General features: G+C 39.1%; 1 protein-coding gene across 1 annotated transcript; it reads right to left on the bottom strand.

Moving 5' to 3' along the window:
* Positions 1–3,995: 3,995 nt before the first annotated feature.
* On the bottom strand, positions 3,996–10,474 carry MSTN (myostatin). Its single transcript, XM_084209212.1, has 3 exons — positions 10,020–10,474; positions 7,828–8,201; positions 3,996–5,766 (listed from the first exon to the last, which is right to left on the bottom strand). The coding sequence occupies exons 1-3, from the start codon at positions 10,390–10,392 to the stop codon at positions 5,386–5,388; spliced, it is 1,128 nt and encodes a 375-aa protein (XP_084065338.1). The 5' UTR covers positions 10,393–10,474; the 3' UTR covers positions 3,996–5,385.
* Between the last annotated feature and the right edge of the window lie 10,486 nt (positions 10,475–20,960).

Here is a 20,960-nt window from a genome sequence, read left to right as displayed (position 1 = left end):
GGAAGCTGTCTACCAAATAATGCCTCCATAATGCTTTCCCAGGTGTTCCTCCCTTACCATCATAACCTTTAAGTGCTCCTGGTAATTTTACTGGTGAAACATGGAACACAATGCCCAAACCAAGCATTTCTATTCTTTCCTCACCAGAGCTGCTGACAAGATCTCACCCAAGGCCATACAGGCTTCATCAGGAGTAACAGGAAGGGCACTGCTGAGCCAGGGCTTGTTCCTCTGCCTTTCCACAGGTGGCATTCATTCAAGCATTCAAGGTGAATGCTTTCAGCTCTTGAGGGATTGTCTTGTACAGAGGTAGTATGGTAAATAAAATGGAAAAGCCACAGGTTTGAAATCATACTTGGTTATTGATTTGTAGGTGAAAGGCATTTCTATGGGGAGAAATTGCAACAGCTTTTAGGACCACTGACTACTTTTTATTCATTCTAAGATTTAGAGCACAGAGTCTGTAAGAGCACACATTCAAGATCACAAGCTGATGCATGGACACTAAGCTATTTTGTTTTCTGAAAGCACTGTTTTGAAAGCATGTATAGTGTGAGAATTATGTCTCCTTGTAAAGAAAAGGAACAGTCTTTCCTGTAGCCTCAGAGAGCCTTAGTAGCTAAGGCTGGTGGAAATTAGCCAGACTTATACCCAAAATGCTGCAAGGCTTGTTGCTGATCTTGACACCTCATCTACAGAGGGCTTCATTACTTTTTCTCATCTATATTCTGGAGTGATAAAAACAGGCAGGGTTTTTTTGTTGTTGTTGTTTTATAGTCACGGTAGTAGTTCTTCATCCCTCACATTCACTGTCTAGCAACTAAAGAGCATAATTCTGTTTAATTTATCAATACACCTAGTAATTAATTGGAGTCATTCACTGTTGGATGAGCTGTACATTTGCACTTCTCCATTTCCTTTTTTGTTTTGTAAGATTGCTACAACAGATGTTAGCACTATCTTTTTGTTTTTTTTAGATTATTTAGAAGTGGCCAAGAGTAAGCGGAGCAGTACTTCTTGCATATTCAAATTCAGAAGTTGGCCTGTAGCCCTAACTTTTTCCTTTGGATTTTGTCAGGGCTTTTATAAACTAAATGGGAGAATTGGAGGTTTAATGTTTCCATTTTGTTAACATTTTATTTTTATGGATTCAAACCTGTTACACTTGCATTTCAAGCCAGAGTTACAGTCTTAATTCTTGCAGGGGAAGACTTGACAGAAAAGCAGATGCAGTTGCTTTACTGGTTTCATTGCTGGTGTTAAATCAATGTATAGATATCTGCTTGCTGCAGTTAACATTGTTGGGAGGAAGCTCAACTGCAAGCACAGAACCAACTTGAGTCGGTTAAAACACATCCCTAAGGTTCTTCCTGACAATTTTGCTGAGTTACATAGGTACAGCATTGTTTGTAAATCTTCTAGCTTGTGCTTCCCATAATGTACTGTTTCCTAACTTGATTTTTTTTTATTGAAAGGTACTAACTTTATAAGTTGAGGTGGGATATTTTGGTTTTTAAGTTTGTCCATCCAGTGCTTCAGATTATAATAGCCTGCTTTGTTATGCTGCAGCTTTAACAAAATCTATCTGTCTGGACTGAGCTGTCCAAACCTAATCTCAAGCAGATTTATTTTTTGAGACGTTTAGCCAAAATATTTCATTCGCATCCAAGGTCTGATTAAAAAAGAAACCACCCAAAAAAGCCTTCAAAAACCCCCAAACGCCCAATGAACAACCACAAACCCCAAACCTAGACTCCACAGAATTGAGGAGAAGCTACCTAAAGCTATGAAGGGATTTGGCCTTTAGTTCTTCCTTTGAAATCTGCTCATATTTAGCAAAACAGTCCATCTGTGAAAAATTGCAGTGCATTTATGCTTAGTGGTGTTGACTTCTGTGTTCAGCTGTTAAATTCCCCACAGGCTTCGTTGAGCACATTGGAAGGTTTCTTCCCTAATTGCAGCTTCCAGCAGGAGCAGAATGCACTGGATCTGCTCAAGGGACAGGAGGGCAGTACTGCAGGGGGCTCTTCCCCCTGCAAGGGGCTGTTGGGATGGGATGGGAGATGATGTGTGAAATGGGAGGGGAAATGCTACTCGAGTTACAGTGTAACTGAAGCTGGGTAGGAGGTAGGGGTCAAACCGAACTGGAAAAGGACTGGCTCGTGTTGGGAGGGAAAGGGCTGGGTAGTCGAGCCAAGAGGAAGAACTGGAGCAGTATAGAGATGAGGAACTGCCCTGCTGCAGGTGTGCACGTGCATCTTGGGGCACCTGGAGGCTGCCTTGGAAAGCTGGACTCCACCTGGTTCATTCCTGTTGGGATTTTTGGGATGTCAGGCAAGGAAATGATGCTGTTCCTCACACATCATCCCTCACTGGGTATTTTCATTGCTCTGAATACACAGCTTAACACTGAGGTTTGAGAGCCCTACATAGTATTCACAAATGCTGCTGAAGGCTCTCAGACCTGAGCCTTGAAAATAAAAGGATGTAACAATAAGAACAGAAGGAATCACTGAAATCTTAAATTGATTGTCAATAAACACATTAATAATGAACTATGCAGCAGCTAAATCAACAAGATCAAAGCCCACATCATGTTCCATGAGTAGCCACTTCTATGTAAAGTCAGTATTAAATCATGGGAGCCATAATTGCTCTATGATCATTTCAAGTTTGGCAAAATCTAAAAGACGCATACTGGATAAAATTTGCAAGGAATAAAATTTGTCTGAGTGTCAGGATGGGGTCCTGATTGGAGTAGATGCTTTTTGGAATTCGTACTACTTATTTTCTTGCTTTAATTTTGCTTTCATTGATTCCAGGAATAAAAAAATCCATCGCTATTGCACTGCCTTTGTGCAGGGTACAGTTATTACCAGGCAGCCAATGAGGTCCCTTGTGTGGGGGTAAATGAATTTGCATTAGCTTTACCTATCATGAGTAAAAACAATCCTGCAGGTTTTGTCACTGGACTTTGGTGCAGACTGGGAATATGCTTTGTTCCCTATCTGCAAAATCCATGCTGCTGCATCTCTGCAGCTGTTGCTATATGAACTGGCCCAATTAAAGCAGTGAATGTTTAGCTACAGGATATATGGAAGTTAATTGGAAGTCTCTGAATGGTTTAAGAGCCTCATGCAAGGAGATGCTATTGATAGTTCACATGAGCAGGATGGCAGTGCTTGGTGCCTGAATGTCACGAGTTAAAAGTCAGAGGGCAGGAGGTTGGTCTCCGTTAAAGCCAGTGGAAATTTTGCCATTGACTTCAACAAACAGAGGATTTCTCCCTTAATTCTGTGACTTTGTTTAGGAGGGGAATTGTGTTGTACTTCTAATTCTTGTGGCTTCACTGAAAGTCTGTATTCCAAAAGCTTTCAGATTTTTTATTTAGTCTGATGGTGTTTTGTGGGAAACTAAATTGAAAGTGTATTTAAGGGCCCCAGGGACCTGCTCTGGTGAACTGCATCGGGAGAAGCTGAACATCTGCTTGATGCCTGGACTCAACTTTAGCAGAACTCCTAATCATTCAAAAGAAATTGCAGAAAATCTGTTTGCTTTTAGATTTCAAGCCTCATCACTCAAACTTTAAGTTTTAATGTCCTTACATACAAATTTTTTAAAAAAGTAAAAAAAAAAAAAAAAAAATCAATACAAAATATTTACCACCGAGGCAGAAAATATATAAAAGAGAAAGGGAGGAAAATCAAGCAGTTTTGCAATTTTAGGGTGGTTTTACACAAAGGACAATTCAAAACGGATTTCTGGAATATAACAAAAACGTGCATCATACTAACATGAAGATGTTTTAACAATGATTGTGTTGTCTTAAACACCTGGTTTATCAGTTCTATTTCACATGTGAAATAAAATGGACTTTATAGTAAATAGATGTTTTTAATTTCAATTAACAATTTTTTGCTATAAGGAAAATGTACAGAATTTGTGTGGAAATCCATGTACTATGTTTACTCAAATACAGAAAATACTTTGCTGCAAACTTTTAAATATAATAAAATGCATTTAATAGCAATCTTCTGTGGTATCATTATTATTTATGAACATAACATTCAAAATATGGAAATTCAGTTGTGGATCAAAATGACCATAAAAACAGTAACCCAAAGAACCTTATAAACATGTCAAAAGCCATCATTTATCCTAGATGGCTCATACCAATGTAAAAAACATATAAAATGTAGAATAATCCTCAACATATGGTTTACTTTGTTGCATTGTTCCTACATATTATTTATGTTAAAATCCAGAAAATTATATTATGAAGAGAATATTGGGGATTGTTTATTAAACTAAAGTACAGGTTAAAGCCATTCTTTTCTTTGTGATGAACATATACCAACAGTGATTAAAAAATAAACATTTATTTACAAAATATTGATGCATACATATTACACAAGTCAGTTATATCAAAGTGGTTTTTAAACAATATCTGTAGCAACCAACTATTTGCATTGGTTTACCATAGTGCAAACGGTAATGTTGCAAAGGCAGGTTAAAATGTGGGATTGCTATTTCAATGTTGGATTTCTCTGCTGCCTTCTGTTTTTCTATGTCTAGAAAACTATTCCTTTTCATTTAAAAAATATCTGTTTCTTGAGAATGTTGAATAGTGTACCTGAGGATAGGGCAAATTCATTATTAAGCCTAAATTCCTTCACTTATATAACTATCTCTCTGTTTACTCAGCCTGCTTACGTAGCACCATTGCCATTGATTACTAACATACTAATGAGAAAAAGGAATGGAAACACGCTAAATACACTATGCCATCCCTAATTTCAGGGTTTGTCCATTTATGTGGAATTTCATCTGATACATTTCACAAGTCTGCACTATATATTCAAGTGTTTAAGGATGATTCTGGTGGTATTGTGTAGTGGTGTATATGTTACCGGTATATATGTTCCTGTAAATATGATATTAAGTGAAGAAAGGAACCTAAAAGCCTGCTCCTTCTGTCCTCAGGTGAGAAGGAGCTTGCTTTTGATTACCAACGTGTACTGAAACCTGCATATAAATTTGCATCCAAATGACTGAATATTGATTCCCTCATAATGTAAGAACTTTGTGGATTAAATCCGGTCATTTTGATTGTAGCTTTTCTCTTTTGCTGGCTCATAAGCAGCCATCAGTAATTACATTGTCCTTTAGTTCACGTTCTGTAACTCCTGCTGGTAGCACATAGGAGGTCGGCAATGCCTCGTGTATATAACTTCACAGTTTGAAACACTGGTGAGGGGGTATAACTTTTTCTAATTTCTCCCTTTTTTTTGCTTTTTTTTTTGCCTTTTGCTTTTTTTTTTTTTGCCTTTTTTTTTTTTTTTGGTAGCTTCCACGATGTGTGAAGCAGTGGATCCGGCGAGGATCTCATGAGCACCCGCAGCGATCTACAACCATGGCTGGTATCTTGCCGTAGATGATTTGTTCTTTGCCGTTGAAGTACAGCATATTGATGGGGGACATCTTGGTGGGCGTGCAGCAAGGGCCTGCCGAGCCTCTGGGGTTGGCTTGGTGCACCAGGTGGGTGTGCGGGTACTTTTGTAAAAACACAAATTCACATTCTCCGGAGCAGTAGTTGGCTTTGTATCGTTTAGGAGCGATAATCCAATCCCAGCCGAAAGCTTCGAAATCCACCGTCAGCGGGTAGCGGCAACATCGGGATTCTGTCGAGTGCTCGTCACAGTCGAGACCGAAATCTCTGCGGGACCGTTTTGGTGTGTCTGTGACTCTGACCTCTAAAAATGGGTTCTGTGAGAAGAGGAGAAGGAATTGGAATCATTTCTGAGGTAAGCCCAAGTTCACTAAAAACATGCAAATATTTCAGATTAATACTCTGAAATGAAGTTTGCAAACAAAATTTGACCTGTAATTCTGTTATAGTTATCTCTGAATTTCCCTGCTGTTTCTCTATACAGAGCTTTAATACCTGAGTATTTGCCCCTGAAATCATCACTTTCTCAGTGCTAACATTCATTAACTGCTATAAGAACATTTCAGAAATTTGGAAGATGCTGGATTTTAACTTTTGATGTGGATTTTTTATTTGGTTTTAAATTCCTTAATAAGAGCTTTTGTGAATCCTTCTGAAATTTCTTTAATTAAATCATATTGAATTCAGGCTTTCTGGATATCAAGGAAAGTTTTTCGTCCAGACCAAGGAGGATGAAAGTTGCTCCTCTATTGCTGCCATGCTTGAATGACTCTATGACTGAATGAATTTGGAGAGACAGCTAAATATTTTGACTCCTGGAAGAGTCCTGTGGCCAGGAATGTACTTTTGGCAGATGCCTAAGCCACATGCCTCCTATGGAAGGTGTGTTTCCACAGTCACCAACTGAGACTAGAAGGAAATTGCCACCTCCACGACTGCGACTTTGAAAAAGTTCCCAAAGTTGCTGCCTTCCACACACTGATTTCTGCCCAGTGAGTTGGTTTGGCACTGATGGGGCCATCCCATAGAGACCATTCCTCAGGAATAACAGCCCAGCTAACTTTATTAAACAGGTTTCCTTCTCCCCAGATACTTGCGAGCTGTGGAGCTGCTGGAAGTGCACTTTCCAAAGGTAAATTATATGGGGAGGTGTTTGGTGAAAGGAGCACCCCTGTACTGAGTAGAGGAGCTGGGGGGAAGAGAGATTTCCTCTCCCGTTATCAGTTGTGCCTCTAACCCTGCTCTGCCACTGAAATTTTTATTTATAGATGATGATAGCCATGAGTTATCTGTATGTATCATCATTTGAATGGATGGAGGTGGTGAGGACATTCCTGATCATGATATCCAGCTGGCCTGTTTCAAATACAGGAGATCCATATTTATATTGGATGTACAATTAAGATATCTCAGAGTTTTTCTTTTAAACACTTTTAAATTATATTATACTGCTATGAAGTTAAATGTTGCACAAATATGGTTGGACACCATGGTCTTCTCCAACCTAAATATTTCTATGTTTCTGTGATCAACAGATTCATCTACTACATAGAAGTAAAAGTAGAATAATATTCTTCATACTTTATGCAAAAGGAGGTATCACTTGATATGTTTAGAAATTTGTATAGGTTGTAGATGATCAGTGATTTACAGAAACAGATAATAAGGGAAATGCTGTAGTTTCACTTCAGATTTATTTCAGGTGTACTTGTAGGTACATTTCAGATTTAATTTATTCGTCTGTTCTTATAAAAACAAATCAGTTATTTTGTGCACTTTCCTATTATCCCGACTTGATTATTGTATCAAGCAGAATTTCTCTATTCAGACACTTCTAATAGGTAGAATGATACACTCTACCAAATACTGAAATGTAAAGAACTTAACATTATGAAGAAGAGCTGTAGTCACCTTCATAAAGAGACAATTTTTGTTGTTGTTAATAGAAAATATATGCATAGAGAGTATGTAGGAACTCCCTTGCCTCTCAGCTATATTGGAGGCATCTTTCCTAACCAGTGAAAGACTAAAGACTTTGCTTTAACTTTATGTGAAATAGCTGCTTATCAAGCAGTATTTGCTCTCAAAATTGAAAACAATGTTACTTTAATAGCATCATCCATCAGTAATTGCCAAAACCTTTTCTAGTTAATGCCTTGCAATATCTTTCTGAAATACTGCAATTTCTCTCAATTTTTAGATAGGGAAACAGAGGCAGAGTAAAGCTATTGATTTTTGGCATGATCAGAGAGCAAAGAATGAAAGAATTGGATACACAGACCTTTTATCTTCCATTCCCTAAACAATGCATCCATTTTATCTTTAAAACAGAGCTTAAATGCTTTTCAATGAAATGGGATTTTTCTAAATAGACTTACCAATCCATCTTCCCCCGGTCCTGGGAAAGTTACAGCAAGATTCCGTCCGTTCTCATCAAAAGCTTTTATTTCGATGCCTAAATTGGATTCAGGCTGTTTGAGCCAATTTTGCAACACTGTCTTCACATCAATACTCTGCCAAATACCGGTGCCTGGGTTCATGTCAAGTTTCAAAGATCGAATTCCAGTATATCTTGTACCATCTTTCATGGGCTTAATTAGTCTCAGGATCTGCACAAACACCGTTGTAGGTTTTTGGACTTGCCTCAAGTATATCCACAATTGTGCCTTTACTACTTTGTTATATTGTATTTTAGAGCTAAACTTAAAGAAGCAACATTTTGGTTTTCCCTCCATTTGTACAAGAAAATCAGCTATAAATGAATGGAAAGAACAGATTACTGAACAGGGAACAAGAAAAAACGCGTATATAAACCTGACTATTTTTTTCAGACTGTATAAAAAATATTACATTATGTTATAAAGAATACCAGTAACAAAGTAGGTTTAACTTAATTCATTTTCTTTGGTGTACACTCTACAGCAACTTTAGTAGATGTCAACAAAATTACTTTATCACCTGCTACCAGTTCACTTCTGCTGGTCACCTCCTGAGGACCTTCATAAAGCATGCAGAATAGCAACTTTGCATAAGCTGACTCAACATGTGTGTGGTGATCCAGCTATTTCTAATTTACTCCAAAGCCTCAGCCTGCTGCAGACCATACAGCCCTGGGCAAACTGCACAAACACTTATATTTCTTTTCTCAGTGGGAAGAAAATAATTGAGGGGATTAATATAAGGATCATTTTGTTTTCATTTGAATAATATTAGAGGAAAGTCACGTGCAGTGCTGTGTTCCTCCTTCCTGTAGCCTACGATGCAGCTGTCATACCTAGTCATGGCAAGATCTTTCCATGCCAGGATAAAATGGGTAGTACTAATCCTAAATGGTGCAGGACTTTAACATTCATAAATCTCATCACTTAAGATACCTGTCTCTTTAGTGCATTTAAAATAGCTCAAGGGCTTTTTATAAGTAGGAAATGAACTCAGAGCAATGCAATACAACGACTTTTCTTCAGTCACTGTAAATGTGTAGCAGTTTGATTAAAAATAGTTATAAAACCTTGAACATAAAAGTCTGGAATAAAAATGTAGGCAGACCTCAGCTTTTATAAGGCTGCAGTAAAATAATGCTATTAAGTGCCCATCTTAATAATTACTAAGTTGAAAAATTTCACTGAAAAATTTACTTTTTCATCTGTGGGCTCATTTTTAGCTGGTGAGAGCAGCAGATATTATTCTAGTCTGCATATCATAATGATATCTGTAACTGCTAACATGCCTTTTATGTCCTGTCATATTTTTCCTTTTTGACATCATATTCATAAGTGTTATTTAAAAAAACAGCTGCCATAGTCGAATACTTAAGCTGATGAAGAACATAAGATACTACAGTATTAGCTGTGCAAAAGATACTTGATAGGAGGCATAGCAGATGTTTAGCACTCAGAAGATAACTCAGAATCTGCTCATTCAGTAAATGCCTTCATTCTTCCTTGGCACGATTGCATGAGCTGATTGCTATAGCACGGACATTTTTACATTTAATCTGTTACACACATATTTGCTTTAAATATATAGTTTTAACTCCGAGGTGGGTGGTGCTAGTTTATGGGATCAGCAAAGAGGCAAGAATTTAACTCTCTGCTTGCACTTGCTGTAGCATGTTGCAGTTAGGTAGGTGTAGTGCTCTAAGCTGCATTTCTGTTGATTTCTATTCCTTCTAAAAATACTGGCCAGTGAAACCTCCCTCACAAAAATTTAGTTCTCTCGTTATCTGCACTTGTACTTTATATTTGCGAGAGGAAATGCCCCGAGTGCTGCAGATAACGAAGTTGACTGAACTGCAGATCTCCCTTTGCTTTCTAAAGCAATGGGCAAATCCTAAGTGCCACAGGACACACGCATTATAAGGAGCCGAAAACCGAACAGTAAAACAAAGGATCGCCACACGGTCATCTGAACCTGGCTCAAATTCTTTAGAAATAACACTCTCCTCCCTCCCTCCAGCAGACTTCAGCCAGCAGCCTGTTAGGAGAGCCTGAGGAGGAGTTGTGTGGCTCTACAGCAGGGAGACAACTCTCTCAGAGGGGCAGTGGGAGGCGAAAGAAGCAGGGTTACTTACACTCTGTAGGCATTGTGATAATCGTTTCGGTGGTGGCATGATAGTCATCATCTTCCAAAGAGCCATCGCTACTGTCATCTCTCTGCACATCATACTGATCAATCAGTTCCTGCAGTGGAGGAGCCTTGGGTAAAAGTTGTTTAATAACATCCCTGCTAATGTTAGGAGCTTGTTCCAGACGCAGTTTGCTGAGGATTTGAATTTTTATGGCTTCTATTCTGGAAGATTTTGTATTCTGTCTCCACGTACAAGCATTGCACAGTCCGTCCTTTTCAGCATTCTCTGTGGGCTGACTACTGTCATCAAGAGCCACCGGATCAACTGCAATCAGCATGAACAGGTAAATAGAAGCATAGAGCACTAGCTTTTGCATGATCTCACATTCAGTGCAGCACTTTTGCCTTCTTTTTTTTCCCCCTCCCCCTTTCCCTTTCAGTACTAAACAGATCCGTGAAAGCAAATGCAATCTGAGAGACAGCTTGCCACACTGGTGTACCTTATATATTCCAAGGGGGCTTTTTATACTCCAACTTTGATTAGGCTCGTGTCGTCAAACCCGACGATTGGTTGCTGTCCCAACAATGAATCTGGCTGTCAGAGGGTAAAGCCCTGTCGATCACAAGTCACTAGACAGCGTTTAGTTACAGCCAAGGGTGAACTGATTTATCTGGGTTCTTCGCAGAGGATATGCCTTCACATTCTGAAAGGATATATTTCCAAGTATTGTGGGCAGCAGTACTGAAAGACAGCACTGTCATTCTTAAATATTTTACCAACTGTATACTTGTACTATGAATCAAGAGAAACCTTGCTCTAAACTTGTTTTAGGTTTCTACCAATCTTTCTGACTTGAAAGTTTGTTCTATTTAAAAGAAAATCCCGAGGGGTTACTTTTAGCAGGCAGGAAAATTGTGCTTTAGAAATGGATTGCAATGAGTACTAATTTATGTTGTTCAACAATTGATATATATTCAGCAGTTCCTATTTCAGAAAACCTTAGTGGGTTTTCCTAGACACTAGCTAAAGCAGTATTGGAGGTTTTGTGCATATCTGACACTATGCAAATGCCTGTCTTATTTGTTTACCCCTTTAGCATATATCAAAATCCACAGAACAAATCCTTTACTGAATTAACAGTCAGTAATGAAAAATGAGTCTGCCCCCTCTTCATGCTGTCACCAGAATTCTGGGCAGTAAATTAAGTATCTTTAGTAGCAAAGGTATTTTTAAGGAATATCTTTGCCTCCTCACTCTAATATTACACAGGCATAGTTTGACTTGCTTTTTCACTATTAGTGAAAGCATTAAAAGATTTGAAATATTTAAATCTCTACTGTGTATTTATCTTCTATTTCCATGTAACCTTTTATTTCTCTTCAAAATGTCTCTGTATTATGCCAGGTTAAGTGATATCTCTGTGCTTTATTACTTTCTACTCACATACTTAAAAATTCTCTTATGTCCTGCTTTTATGTTAAACAATACAGTTTTAATATGCTTTCTGCATAAGAGAGATATATCTCTGTGTGATTGCATAGGTTATGGCTTATAAAATCTTACATTTGATCTTAAAATCAAATGTAGTTCACATTTGATGAGCTGTTAGCAATAATTATGGAATTCACACTTAGTGAGGGGGGTGAGGGGGTTACTGCTCAACACTGGCTGCATGTCCCAGCCAACAGAAACCCTGGAATTGGTATGTATTGTATATATTTGAATATTTGGAATCTGTGTATTACAGCAAAGGGAAATCCTGGAATTTCATGCAATATGCTAAAGTTTGCCTAAGTTAGGACTGAATTTTCAGTTTCTCACAGAGTTTCTTTTCTTTTCCCATTCTGAGTACTCCTAAAAATATGTCAGACGAGGGGTTTTGCATGTGTTCATAGAGGAAAAACGTTGGTATAAGTAAAGGTGTGGACAGAACTCTCAAATTTATTTTTTTTTTCTGCCCAGTAATTCATATTCCTCTTGTATCACCTCTCCAGGGCATGCAAATTCACTGTATACCACAGAACTGAGCCAAAGATTCAGCTCATAACCAGTGACATAAATCACAAGTATTCAATTGAAGTTGGTCATCCTGCCCTGATGTAAAGTTGATGCAAGTGACAAATGTATCATGCTCACACCTTCCAGCTTTAGGGTCAGACCCTGATATTCTGATTTTAACCAAAACCCATGTTTTAAGCAAGCAGTTTGCTGCCTTAGCTCCTGAGCATTTGGTTTTTACACAGAGACGATGCAGCTACTTTCAGCATGTGGTAGCACAAATGGGCCATGATTCACTGGAACAAGAAACTGCCTGCCATGCCTATAACATCTTTAAAACAGACTCCTGGTGCATTTCAAGTGATAGAAATGTGGTTTTGTGGAAGATGCATAGGATGATTTACAGTAAGACTCTTTCTGAAAAGTGCTGACCTGTTGGTGAATTTTGGGGGGATTTAAGTTGGAGGTTGTTTACTATTTCTACAGTTAATGTCATAATAAAATTATTTAAAATTATTTCTTTATTTTAAACTAAACCGTATAGCTCTAGAAGGGAATCTACCCCAACTGGAAAGTTTGACAGGTACCAGGTTTCATACCAGAAACAGCTTAAGATAATGATCCATCAATAATGATGGAAATAACGATGCAGTCATTGATATGAAAGTAATTCAGTGTTCTGGCAGACCATGGCTAAAAAATCATGGCTCAAAACCTCTCTTGGCCCTCTCATGAGTGCCTCAGCACTGTGACCCTCTTGGGCTGTGCTCTGCAGCCACACTGGGACCTCGCCTGCTCCTTCTCCTGCTGGTCCTCCTGCTCTGGCTGGCCAGCATGAACATGCAGAGCTTCAAGGTTCTTTTCCCAGTCTTCAGCAGAGAGTCCATTAATCTGCCAGCAAGAATCCCTTTGCTCCTTTCTATGCAGCATTTAGTTATGGCTGCAGGGCCAAGGCCCTCTCCTGTAAGCTCAAATCCCAGGGAGCTCAGAGCAAGGGCTCAGGTGACACGTGGTGGCAAACAGACCCTGCTGAGCACCGCTGTTTAGGAGGCAGCAATAGCAGCTGGAGTGGTGGCACAGAGACTGGAAGTGACAAATGCACCCCAGAATTCACCAGCAGCTGCATAACAGATAGCAATATTTCCATTTCCCTCATAAAATGCCTTTCATATGTACTGTGAATAACTGTAGGCTGTTAGTAGAATATTTTTCATCTTTTCTGGTTGCTGGCTTATTTTTTTTCCTCTGAAATTTTGAGAATTTAGGAAAGAGCACAAAGAGTTGCACTTGATCAGGAGCTATTTAGTGAAGGATCTAATTTATTTGATAATAATAATAGAATATGTGATTTATTTTTCTGTCTGACTGGCATTGTAGTGCTTTTGAAAAAACTGTGATGACTATAAGTGATGAAAAGTGATGACTACAGAAGTAGGTGATAGAAGAGGAAACAAAGTAAGTGATGAAGAGACTAGGTAAAAGTTGTTCTAAAATTTATTAGGCAAAAAAATATTTTAAAAAGCCCCAACAACAACGAAACCCTAACACATTATCACTAGCAAAACTAAAGAAGAGTTAAAAATGAAATGCACATCTTACTGAACTTTATGGCATTTTAATATTATCTTTGGGACTTGTGTCATTCTACCCGTTGTGCCTGCCAATAGTGAATAGTATTCCCAATCCTGACTATGCGAAGATCATGGCTCTGGCCCCCAAAATCAAGCACTGCAAGAATGTGCCTTTGAAAAGGAAAAAGGCATACATCTGTCTACCTGGCAACTTCTCCTCTACTTTCCCCATTCTTCTATGAGTTTTTGGAAAACCTTAAAAAAGAAAGTTTAAAAAAAAAAGGTTGAAAAAAAGGGGAAAGAAACCAAACCCACCCATACAAATTTGATAAAGAGGTTTCAAAGACATGCTGTAACTGCAAGTTATGTGGAAAAACAGTGACTGTGCAGAGGAAAAGGAGATTACTAATGGCCTCCCTGAGGAGAAGGCAAGCAGAGCCCAAGCATTACCCATCCTTTTTGGCAGGCTCTCGTTAGGCAGAGAGCTCGTGCTCCCTCAGCAGCGCTCAGCACGCCGCTCGCCCTGAGCATCCGCAGCCTGTCACCCCTGCCCGGCCAGCAGCGCCCAGGGACGGCCAGCTGAGAGCTCAGCTTGTTTTGGGGGAGGACCAAACGGACATGGAAGGCAACCAGGACATTTCTGAGAAAAGGGAGAGTTACAGGAGTATGAAGGAGCTGCTTTCCTGGCAGGGGAGGAAAGGGACATGGGTTATAACCCTGCCAGTAACTGGACGACTTCATCCTGCTGTGGGCTTCATTTTCAAACACTTCCTTACAGCCTGCAGGACCAGAAATTCACTTTTCTTAATTCTGTTTTTCAAGTTAAATGAAGTGGTTCTCATAATTGATTCACCTCAAAAGGCAGAACTGGAGGAAACAAAGCAGGTGTTGCAAAATGCGCTGTAAATTTGTGATTGCTATTTACATTGATGTCAAGTCCTACCTCTGAACCAGTTGGCTTCTCTCCCTGATTTGCTCATAAGGAAGAGATAACATTCCTCCTGAGCTGCTGAGGAAGGTACTAATTGAGTAAGCTTTCTCTCACTTTTGTCAGCACAAAGCCTAAATTCAAGAATAGCAAAATGCAAAAGAAAACTTCATTTTAAATCATTTTGGACTCATCTCTCTCTTTGCTGCTATAAACTGGAAATAATGTTTGTGCAGTTATTTTGTTTGGAACAGTTAATTTGAATAGAAAAATTCAGACATGTCATAAAATGTATTGGAGTTAGGGTGTTTCAAGTGCTTAACTATGAGTCCAGCTCACCAGGTGCTTTCTCTTAGCCCTCTGAATCACAAGATAAATGGATTACTTTGAACAAAAACACAGATATAAGACCATGCCTATAAAACACCTACAAAGATCTCTTGCAATAACAAAATGCCTATGGAAACATCATCCCAATGACATTATATAAATGCATCTACTGTAAGGCAAACACAGCCACTTCTAAACTTATTACCATGAGCTAAAATATGAAAGCTGTAACTCATGTGAGTTCTTGCTCTGGAACAAATGGCCTGAAAGAGTTTGTCCTTTGCTATACTTCTTTTTTTCCCTAAAAAAGCAGTCACATATAACCTTCTAAACATTCTGCTGTATCAGCTGCTGGAAGCCAACTTCACAGATGTAGATGGTATGAATATTTAACTCCCTCAACTTACCAAGAAAGAAATCCACATTGCTTTTACCAGTTCTGAGTTCTAGATATCCTATTTCACACAGGAGAAGAGCACGTGTGGCTCAGGGCATGGATGCCCAAGACATTCAGCGATTTGGGATTTTGAGGGTCTGTGGTTTGAGTAGCAGGACAAAATGGCAGATGATTTCCTCCACTCAGAAGCTGAGTCCTGCACTGGTGAGTCCTGCCTGCTAAGAAGGGTCTCAAAAGCCATGGTATGGAATTGTGCAATGGTTAAAATGAGGGGAACAGGTAAAACTGGTGGTAAAGGGCTGCTGTGGCCATTTCAGCCCATGTTGTACCTCAGCTTGCCCAAGAAATGCTGCTGAATGTAGGCTTTGGAGAAGTTGTACAGGGTTACCTTCAGCTCCTGGACATCTCTCTCCTGCCTGCAGCTTTTGTGTTGCCATGCATAATTGTGCCTGTGGAATTAGGCCAAAAATGTCCTGTTGCTTTTTCCTCTCCTGTGTGTTCCAGTACACTTTGCTCCAGAACCAACCTGATACCATAGTTGAAATGAAACCTAGAAACAGATAGGGAAGTGCACTAAGTTCATTAAAAGCTTTTAAGGAAGAAAATGCAGTTATAGTGAAAGCTTTCAGTTTTTCTGAGTTCTTTTGTATTCAAGATTTTGTGTTTCCTTTACTATGCTGTCTATATATCTTGTAAAAGAGCCCTGTTAAATATCTACTTAATTCTAAGGGTTCTGTCCTTCTTATGGATGCTGTCTTTTCTTTCCTTTCTTTACAGTTGTAGGTTTTTTGCTTTTACCCAAAATTCCTGACATTCATCCTGACTTTCATCTTCAGTGTCTTTTAAAATAGGTGCGTCAGCTGCTGCATCACTGATGGGAAACCTTGGATTCCCCTCAAGAGTTGTTACCGTGCTTGGAGAGGTTTCACTTGTGCATTTGCACAATCAAAGTGCTTGAAATACCACAAACTTCGTCCCAGCATCACTAGCTACAAGAATGCTTGTATTTTCTCCGAGGCACAGCTCTTCGGAAGGGATTTTCACCCCAGGAGGTCAGTGATTTTGTGTGAGTGGCCTGTCCTCTGCTGGGTTATTCTGGAACAGCAGCTGCTGGGAAGCGAGGGCTGCTGCTCTGAAGTCTTTTTGCTTTTCCTCTTTCTTTTTACTTTTCTTTTTTCTTTTTTTTTTTCTTTTTTTTTTTTAATACATAGGAGGTTTAAACTCTCTGGTGTTCCCATCTTGGCTCCGATCACCTCACAGTCCCCTGGCTCATCTCTGTAGATTTCAAGTCTGCTCCAGCATAGCCAGCGTGTCCTGTAGCCACCAGCTCAGGGCTCTCACTTGCATCCCAACCCTCTAACCCTGACATGTCATCCCACAACTTGTCATTGCCAGTCCTGATGTTACCCCCTCTCCCTTTAAGTCTAGTTTAAAGCTCTGTCAGTCAGCCCTGCTGGCTCATAAGCAAAGACCTTTGAGGAAGGTGAATTCCATCAATAGGATGAAGTTATGGCAAAATTAAGCTTCTTTCCTTTCTGCCTTGTGCTGGTCTATGGTCAGCTTTAGACAGGCTAATTTGAGGCAAATGTCACTAGGATTGAATGAAAAGTGGTAGTGGAACATCCTCCAGGAAATCAAGCAACATTCAGATCTGCAGTCATCCAAGAAGGCCTTTGAATCTGGCATGTTCATCAGCAAAGGTCAAATTTACAACTTAGAGCTGGGCTACCTGATTCAACCCTGGCATTAAAAATGCTGGTAATGTAAATTTTTAATAATCCTATACAAAAAATTAATCAGCTATTTCTTATGATAAAATATATTGCAAATATATAACCCTACAAAGTCATAATTGTATTATGGGAAAAATCAGGCACAAAAGGCTGAGGAAGCTGCTTCTTTTAAAGTAGACCCCAAAGAATCAGATTTTTATGAAAACCCCTGTACAAAATAATGCAGAGACAGGAAATCACATAAGCTGCTTTAGGGTTTTAGAAGACGAAGAGCAGATCAGAGACTGTGTAAAATTTCTTGATGTATTTGATTCTGACTTGGAGGAAAAGAACCAGAAATGCTGAGTTTTTTAAAATAAATTAGGTACCTTTGAAGGATTTTTACATAACTAGTACAACTGTTTAAAGGTATTGGGGCATCCAAGAAGAAACTGAGCTTTTACTTCTCCTGCTTTATTTATATCTTTCTTTATATGTTGTTCACTCTCTGCTGATGCAGTAAAGATGTTCCCTATTTATGAGCTCCATTATGAAGCATCCCATAAGAGTATCAACTGAAGGAAAACTGCCTATACTGGCTAAAGCTTTAGCTTTACTGCCTTTTTCTCTTGGGAATTGCCTCTGGCTGCTCTAGCAGACACTTCCAATTCCTAACAATTTTAAAGGCTGATGCTTTAAAAATGTACAAGTTTGCTTTTGGTTTTGGTTTTTTTATCCTTGGGATTTCAAGTTTTTCTCTCCGCCATCCTGCTAGTTGGCAGCATTAGCTAACAGGTTGATAGGAAACAAGGATAAACCACAAGGGTATTGCCTGTTTAGGGTTTTTTTACCTTCAGTAACAGATTTTCAAACCCCTTCTACCATTCTGCAGAGATATAAAACTGCTTAAGAGTTAACTGTAGAAGAGTTAGAAGTAACTATTGCTGTATCCATGGCTATACTCTACATTCACAGAAATCATGTAAACCTTTTATACTCTGTTGACTATGCAAATGATTGAAAGGATGCTTAAAAGTTGAAATTCACACAGGAAATCTGAAATTGTTGCAGTGGCTGTTGCTTCAAAGTTTGGTTTTAAGATGTCCCAGCACTATGAAGGCTGGAGAAGGGCTTTTAGTGAGTAGATCTGGAAGAGTTAATGGAGAAAAATATTCCATGGATACCCTGATTAACAGATACAGAGTTATTTGTTTGCTACTGACTTTGTGATAACTACACAAAGCTTTTTTTATGTCGAGTGAACTTTGTACCGGGGTTTTTCCAGTACGTAAATCTGAGGAACTTCACAACTACTTCTGAAGTTTTGAGAAGAAAAAAGCCTTGCTGCATGCAAAGCTGAGGTTATGATCAATTAAAAATATAATCACTTGACCAAACTTAAGGCTATCCAGAGCATACTAATAAAAGCGATTGATGGTACAATTAGGAATGTAATGCAAAATGGAAATAAAATTGACTGCATCAAATTACTTTATTACACTTTCTACTATTTACTGAAGTAGCTCAACATTAAGAAATGGTTCCATTTTGTCATTTTGTCCAAAGCCTCTAGAACAAAGGAAAATTAATGAATAACTATTGAATTGTGCAGTTGCCTGCTTTGCTAATTCTAAACCTTAATTGATGCATCTAATGATTTACATGAGTAACTCTGAGAAAGCATTGTTGTAAATTTTAACATCCCAGTAATAATTTGGTAGAGAGAAATTACTTCACTAGATCCTAAATGGTCTTAAAATTTTCTACATTTGTACACCTGTAGGTAATTATAGGTTTGTGTACCTATATTCCACATAGATATGTTTAATAAGACCTTCAAGTGAAAGGGCAGTTTCTGCTCAAAAGCTTTCTCATTGCACTGGCTGGTTTGAGAAATGAGATTTCCTTTCTGTATAGCCCTTTCTTCACATCAGTCAATCAGGCATTGGCTAGGGGATCATAATGGCACAAAATATTTTCCACAGCTGTGCTACCTGACAAATTCTGTATGTTTCTTACAAGAACAAAATAATGTGAAGGAATTACTTGTCTCATTATGGATCTGGAATGGTCTGAAATGTGTATTTACAGTTCAGATAGGAATAATGCTGTACTCAGAAATGCTAATGATTTAGTGATAGGAACATCTAGCCCTGGCTAACATTTAGAGTCACCTGATATTGATATAAAGTAACAGTTTTTAATAATAACTCAGATGCAGAGGTTTTGGGCTTTTTTTTTTTAAATTTCAACATCTCTGTATAGGGTTACATTTCATGTTCTTTCAGCCACTTAGAACTAACAAAGAGTAACAAGAACAGGAAAGCTGGTAAGCAATCTTGTATCCTCTTCTGTGAGTCATTTGCAACAAGCATATTACATGGGAAAGGATGTTAGTTTTGCATTAGGATGTGCTGTGTTTCAAGAAGCTCTTTGAATGCCCCCAAGGTGTGTTAGCCCAGAGTGAAACAGAATACCAGCAAATCCCACTGCATAGCCCAGAATTTAATTTTTATTTTCTAGAGAGGATCTAACTGAAAAGTGTTTTTAACTACAATGGTGTAATTTGTGGTTTGCAGACAGTGAGAAAGTCACATCTGTCAGTAATTTCTCCATACAGCAAGGTATGAAGTGTGTTCTTTTTAGTTAGCTTATAAAGGATTAGAGCCCCAGAATGCTCTGAGTGTTTGCAGCATTTGGAAAGGGTTTTAGTTCCTGAAAACAGCCATCTTCCTGAGCTGGAGCATTGGAGCCAGGCACTGGGGTAGAGCTGCTCTTTGGGAGCTGGCATTAATATGCAGTTCCTACAATACACCCGTCATGCTTTATGCACCTCTTCCCTCTCAAATGAGTGTGTTTGCCATCTGCAGTGTATAAATCACAGTCAACCTTTCCCATATCCTTCTTCCTTGGGAAAATACCAGGCAATGGGACCAGAGTGTGGCTAGCTGGATGCTTGTGCTGGAGGGAGGGGCAATCAGGGAACCCACACCCTTATCAGAAACACACCAAAGGATCACCTCACATGAGAAGGGTCATGGTGGCCTGGCCAAACTTTTCCTCTTTCTGTGCAGTGTAAGGAAAATCAGCCATTGATGCAGGGAGGTGTTTTCTCCTCAGTTTTCTCCCAGCACTGTCTCCATGGAGTTTCTTTTTCAGCACAAGAACACACAACACAATCATTCCCAGTCCTGGGAGCTTGTGGAGGTTAAGGGAAGACCAACATGCCCTTTGCAGCTGCCTGGTTTGTGAAGTAACAGCTATGGAGCATGGGAATAGTGGCTCCTCTTCTCCCAGGTGCAGGTTGTGGTGATGCTAAACAAACATTTTTCTATCTTCTAGCAGTGAATGGAGCTTGGAGTGTATTATTTGGGCTTTAATTTGGGGGAAGTCAGATTTCCTCTGAGGACAAGTACATTTTCCAGCTTTGCCTTGAGAGACACTTTCCTCACATATTTTTATTCCTGAGAAGTGCCAAGAAGGGAACCAAAGGCAAGGGCAAAAATGAGGACCTGGAACCAGCTTGCCCAAATACACTGGCACTCAGCTCAGCTGGTGATGAAGGATGATCTGAGACGTGGCTAAAGAACTTAAATGATTTTTGTCTTATCTGCGCTGGTTCATTTGCCCCCCACAGCACAGGGCAAATATCCATCACAGTTTGCATCCAGGTACTCCATTCACAAATTTCCAGTAGCCATTATAAAATAGAGTGGATTTGGTTTGGGGTTTTCCTGGAAAATCTCTTTTGGCACTCTACAAATGATACAGTAAGAGCAGGTATTTAAATAGAGAACCACAATAAAACATAAATCTTCTTAATGAGTTGTACTCAACCAAAAAGCTAATGGGGTTGGGGCAGTTCTTGTGAGTGTCTGAGGAGTCTCAGGCCTGCACAGCAGGCTTTGCATCCACATGGTAAAATCCTTGGGAACCAGGAATTCACGTTGCTTTCATTCCCCTTCAGACAAACCTGGTAAGGTTTCTTTGCTTTTGTAATGATGTACT

This window comes from Fringilla coelebs (genome assembly GCF_963513975.1).
Source record: "Fringilla coelebs genome assembly, chromosome: 7".
NCBI lineage: Eukaryota > Metazoa > Chordata > Aves > Passeriformes > Fringillidae > Fringilla > Fringilla coelebs.
Note: the sequence above shows the minus strand (reverse complement) of the source record. Positions and strands in the feature narration are given on the sequence as shown.

Bases quoted from the DNA above. Each gene is read 5' to 3' on its own strand.
- MSTN (XM_084209212.1), bottom strand. From the start codon at position 10,392: ATGCAAAAGCTAGTGCTCTATGCTTCTATTTACCTGTTCATGCTGATT. The intron at 8,202-10,019 runs GTAAGTAACCCT...ATTCATTTATAG, and splicing joins TATCACAATGCCTACAGAGT to CTGATTTTCTTGTACAAATG. The intron at 5,767-7,827 runs GTAAGTCTATTT...CTCTTCTCACAG, and splicing joins GACCGGGGGAAGATGGATTG to AACCCATTTTTAGAGGTCAG.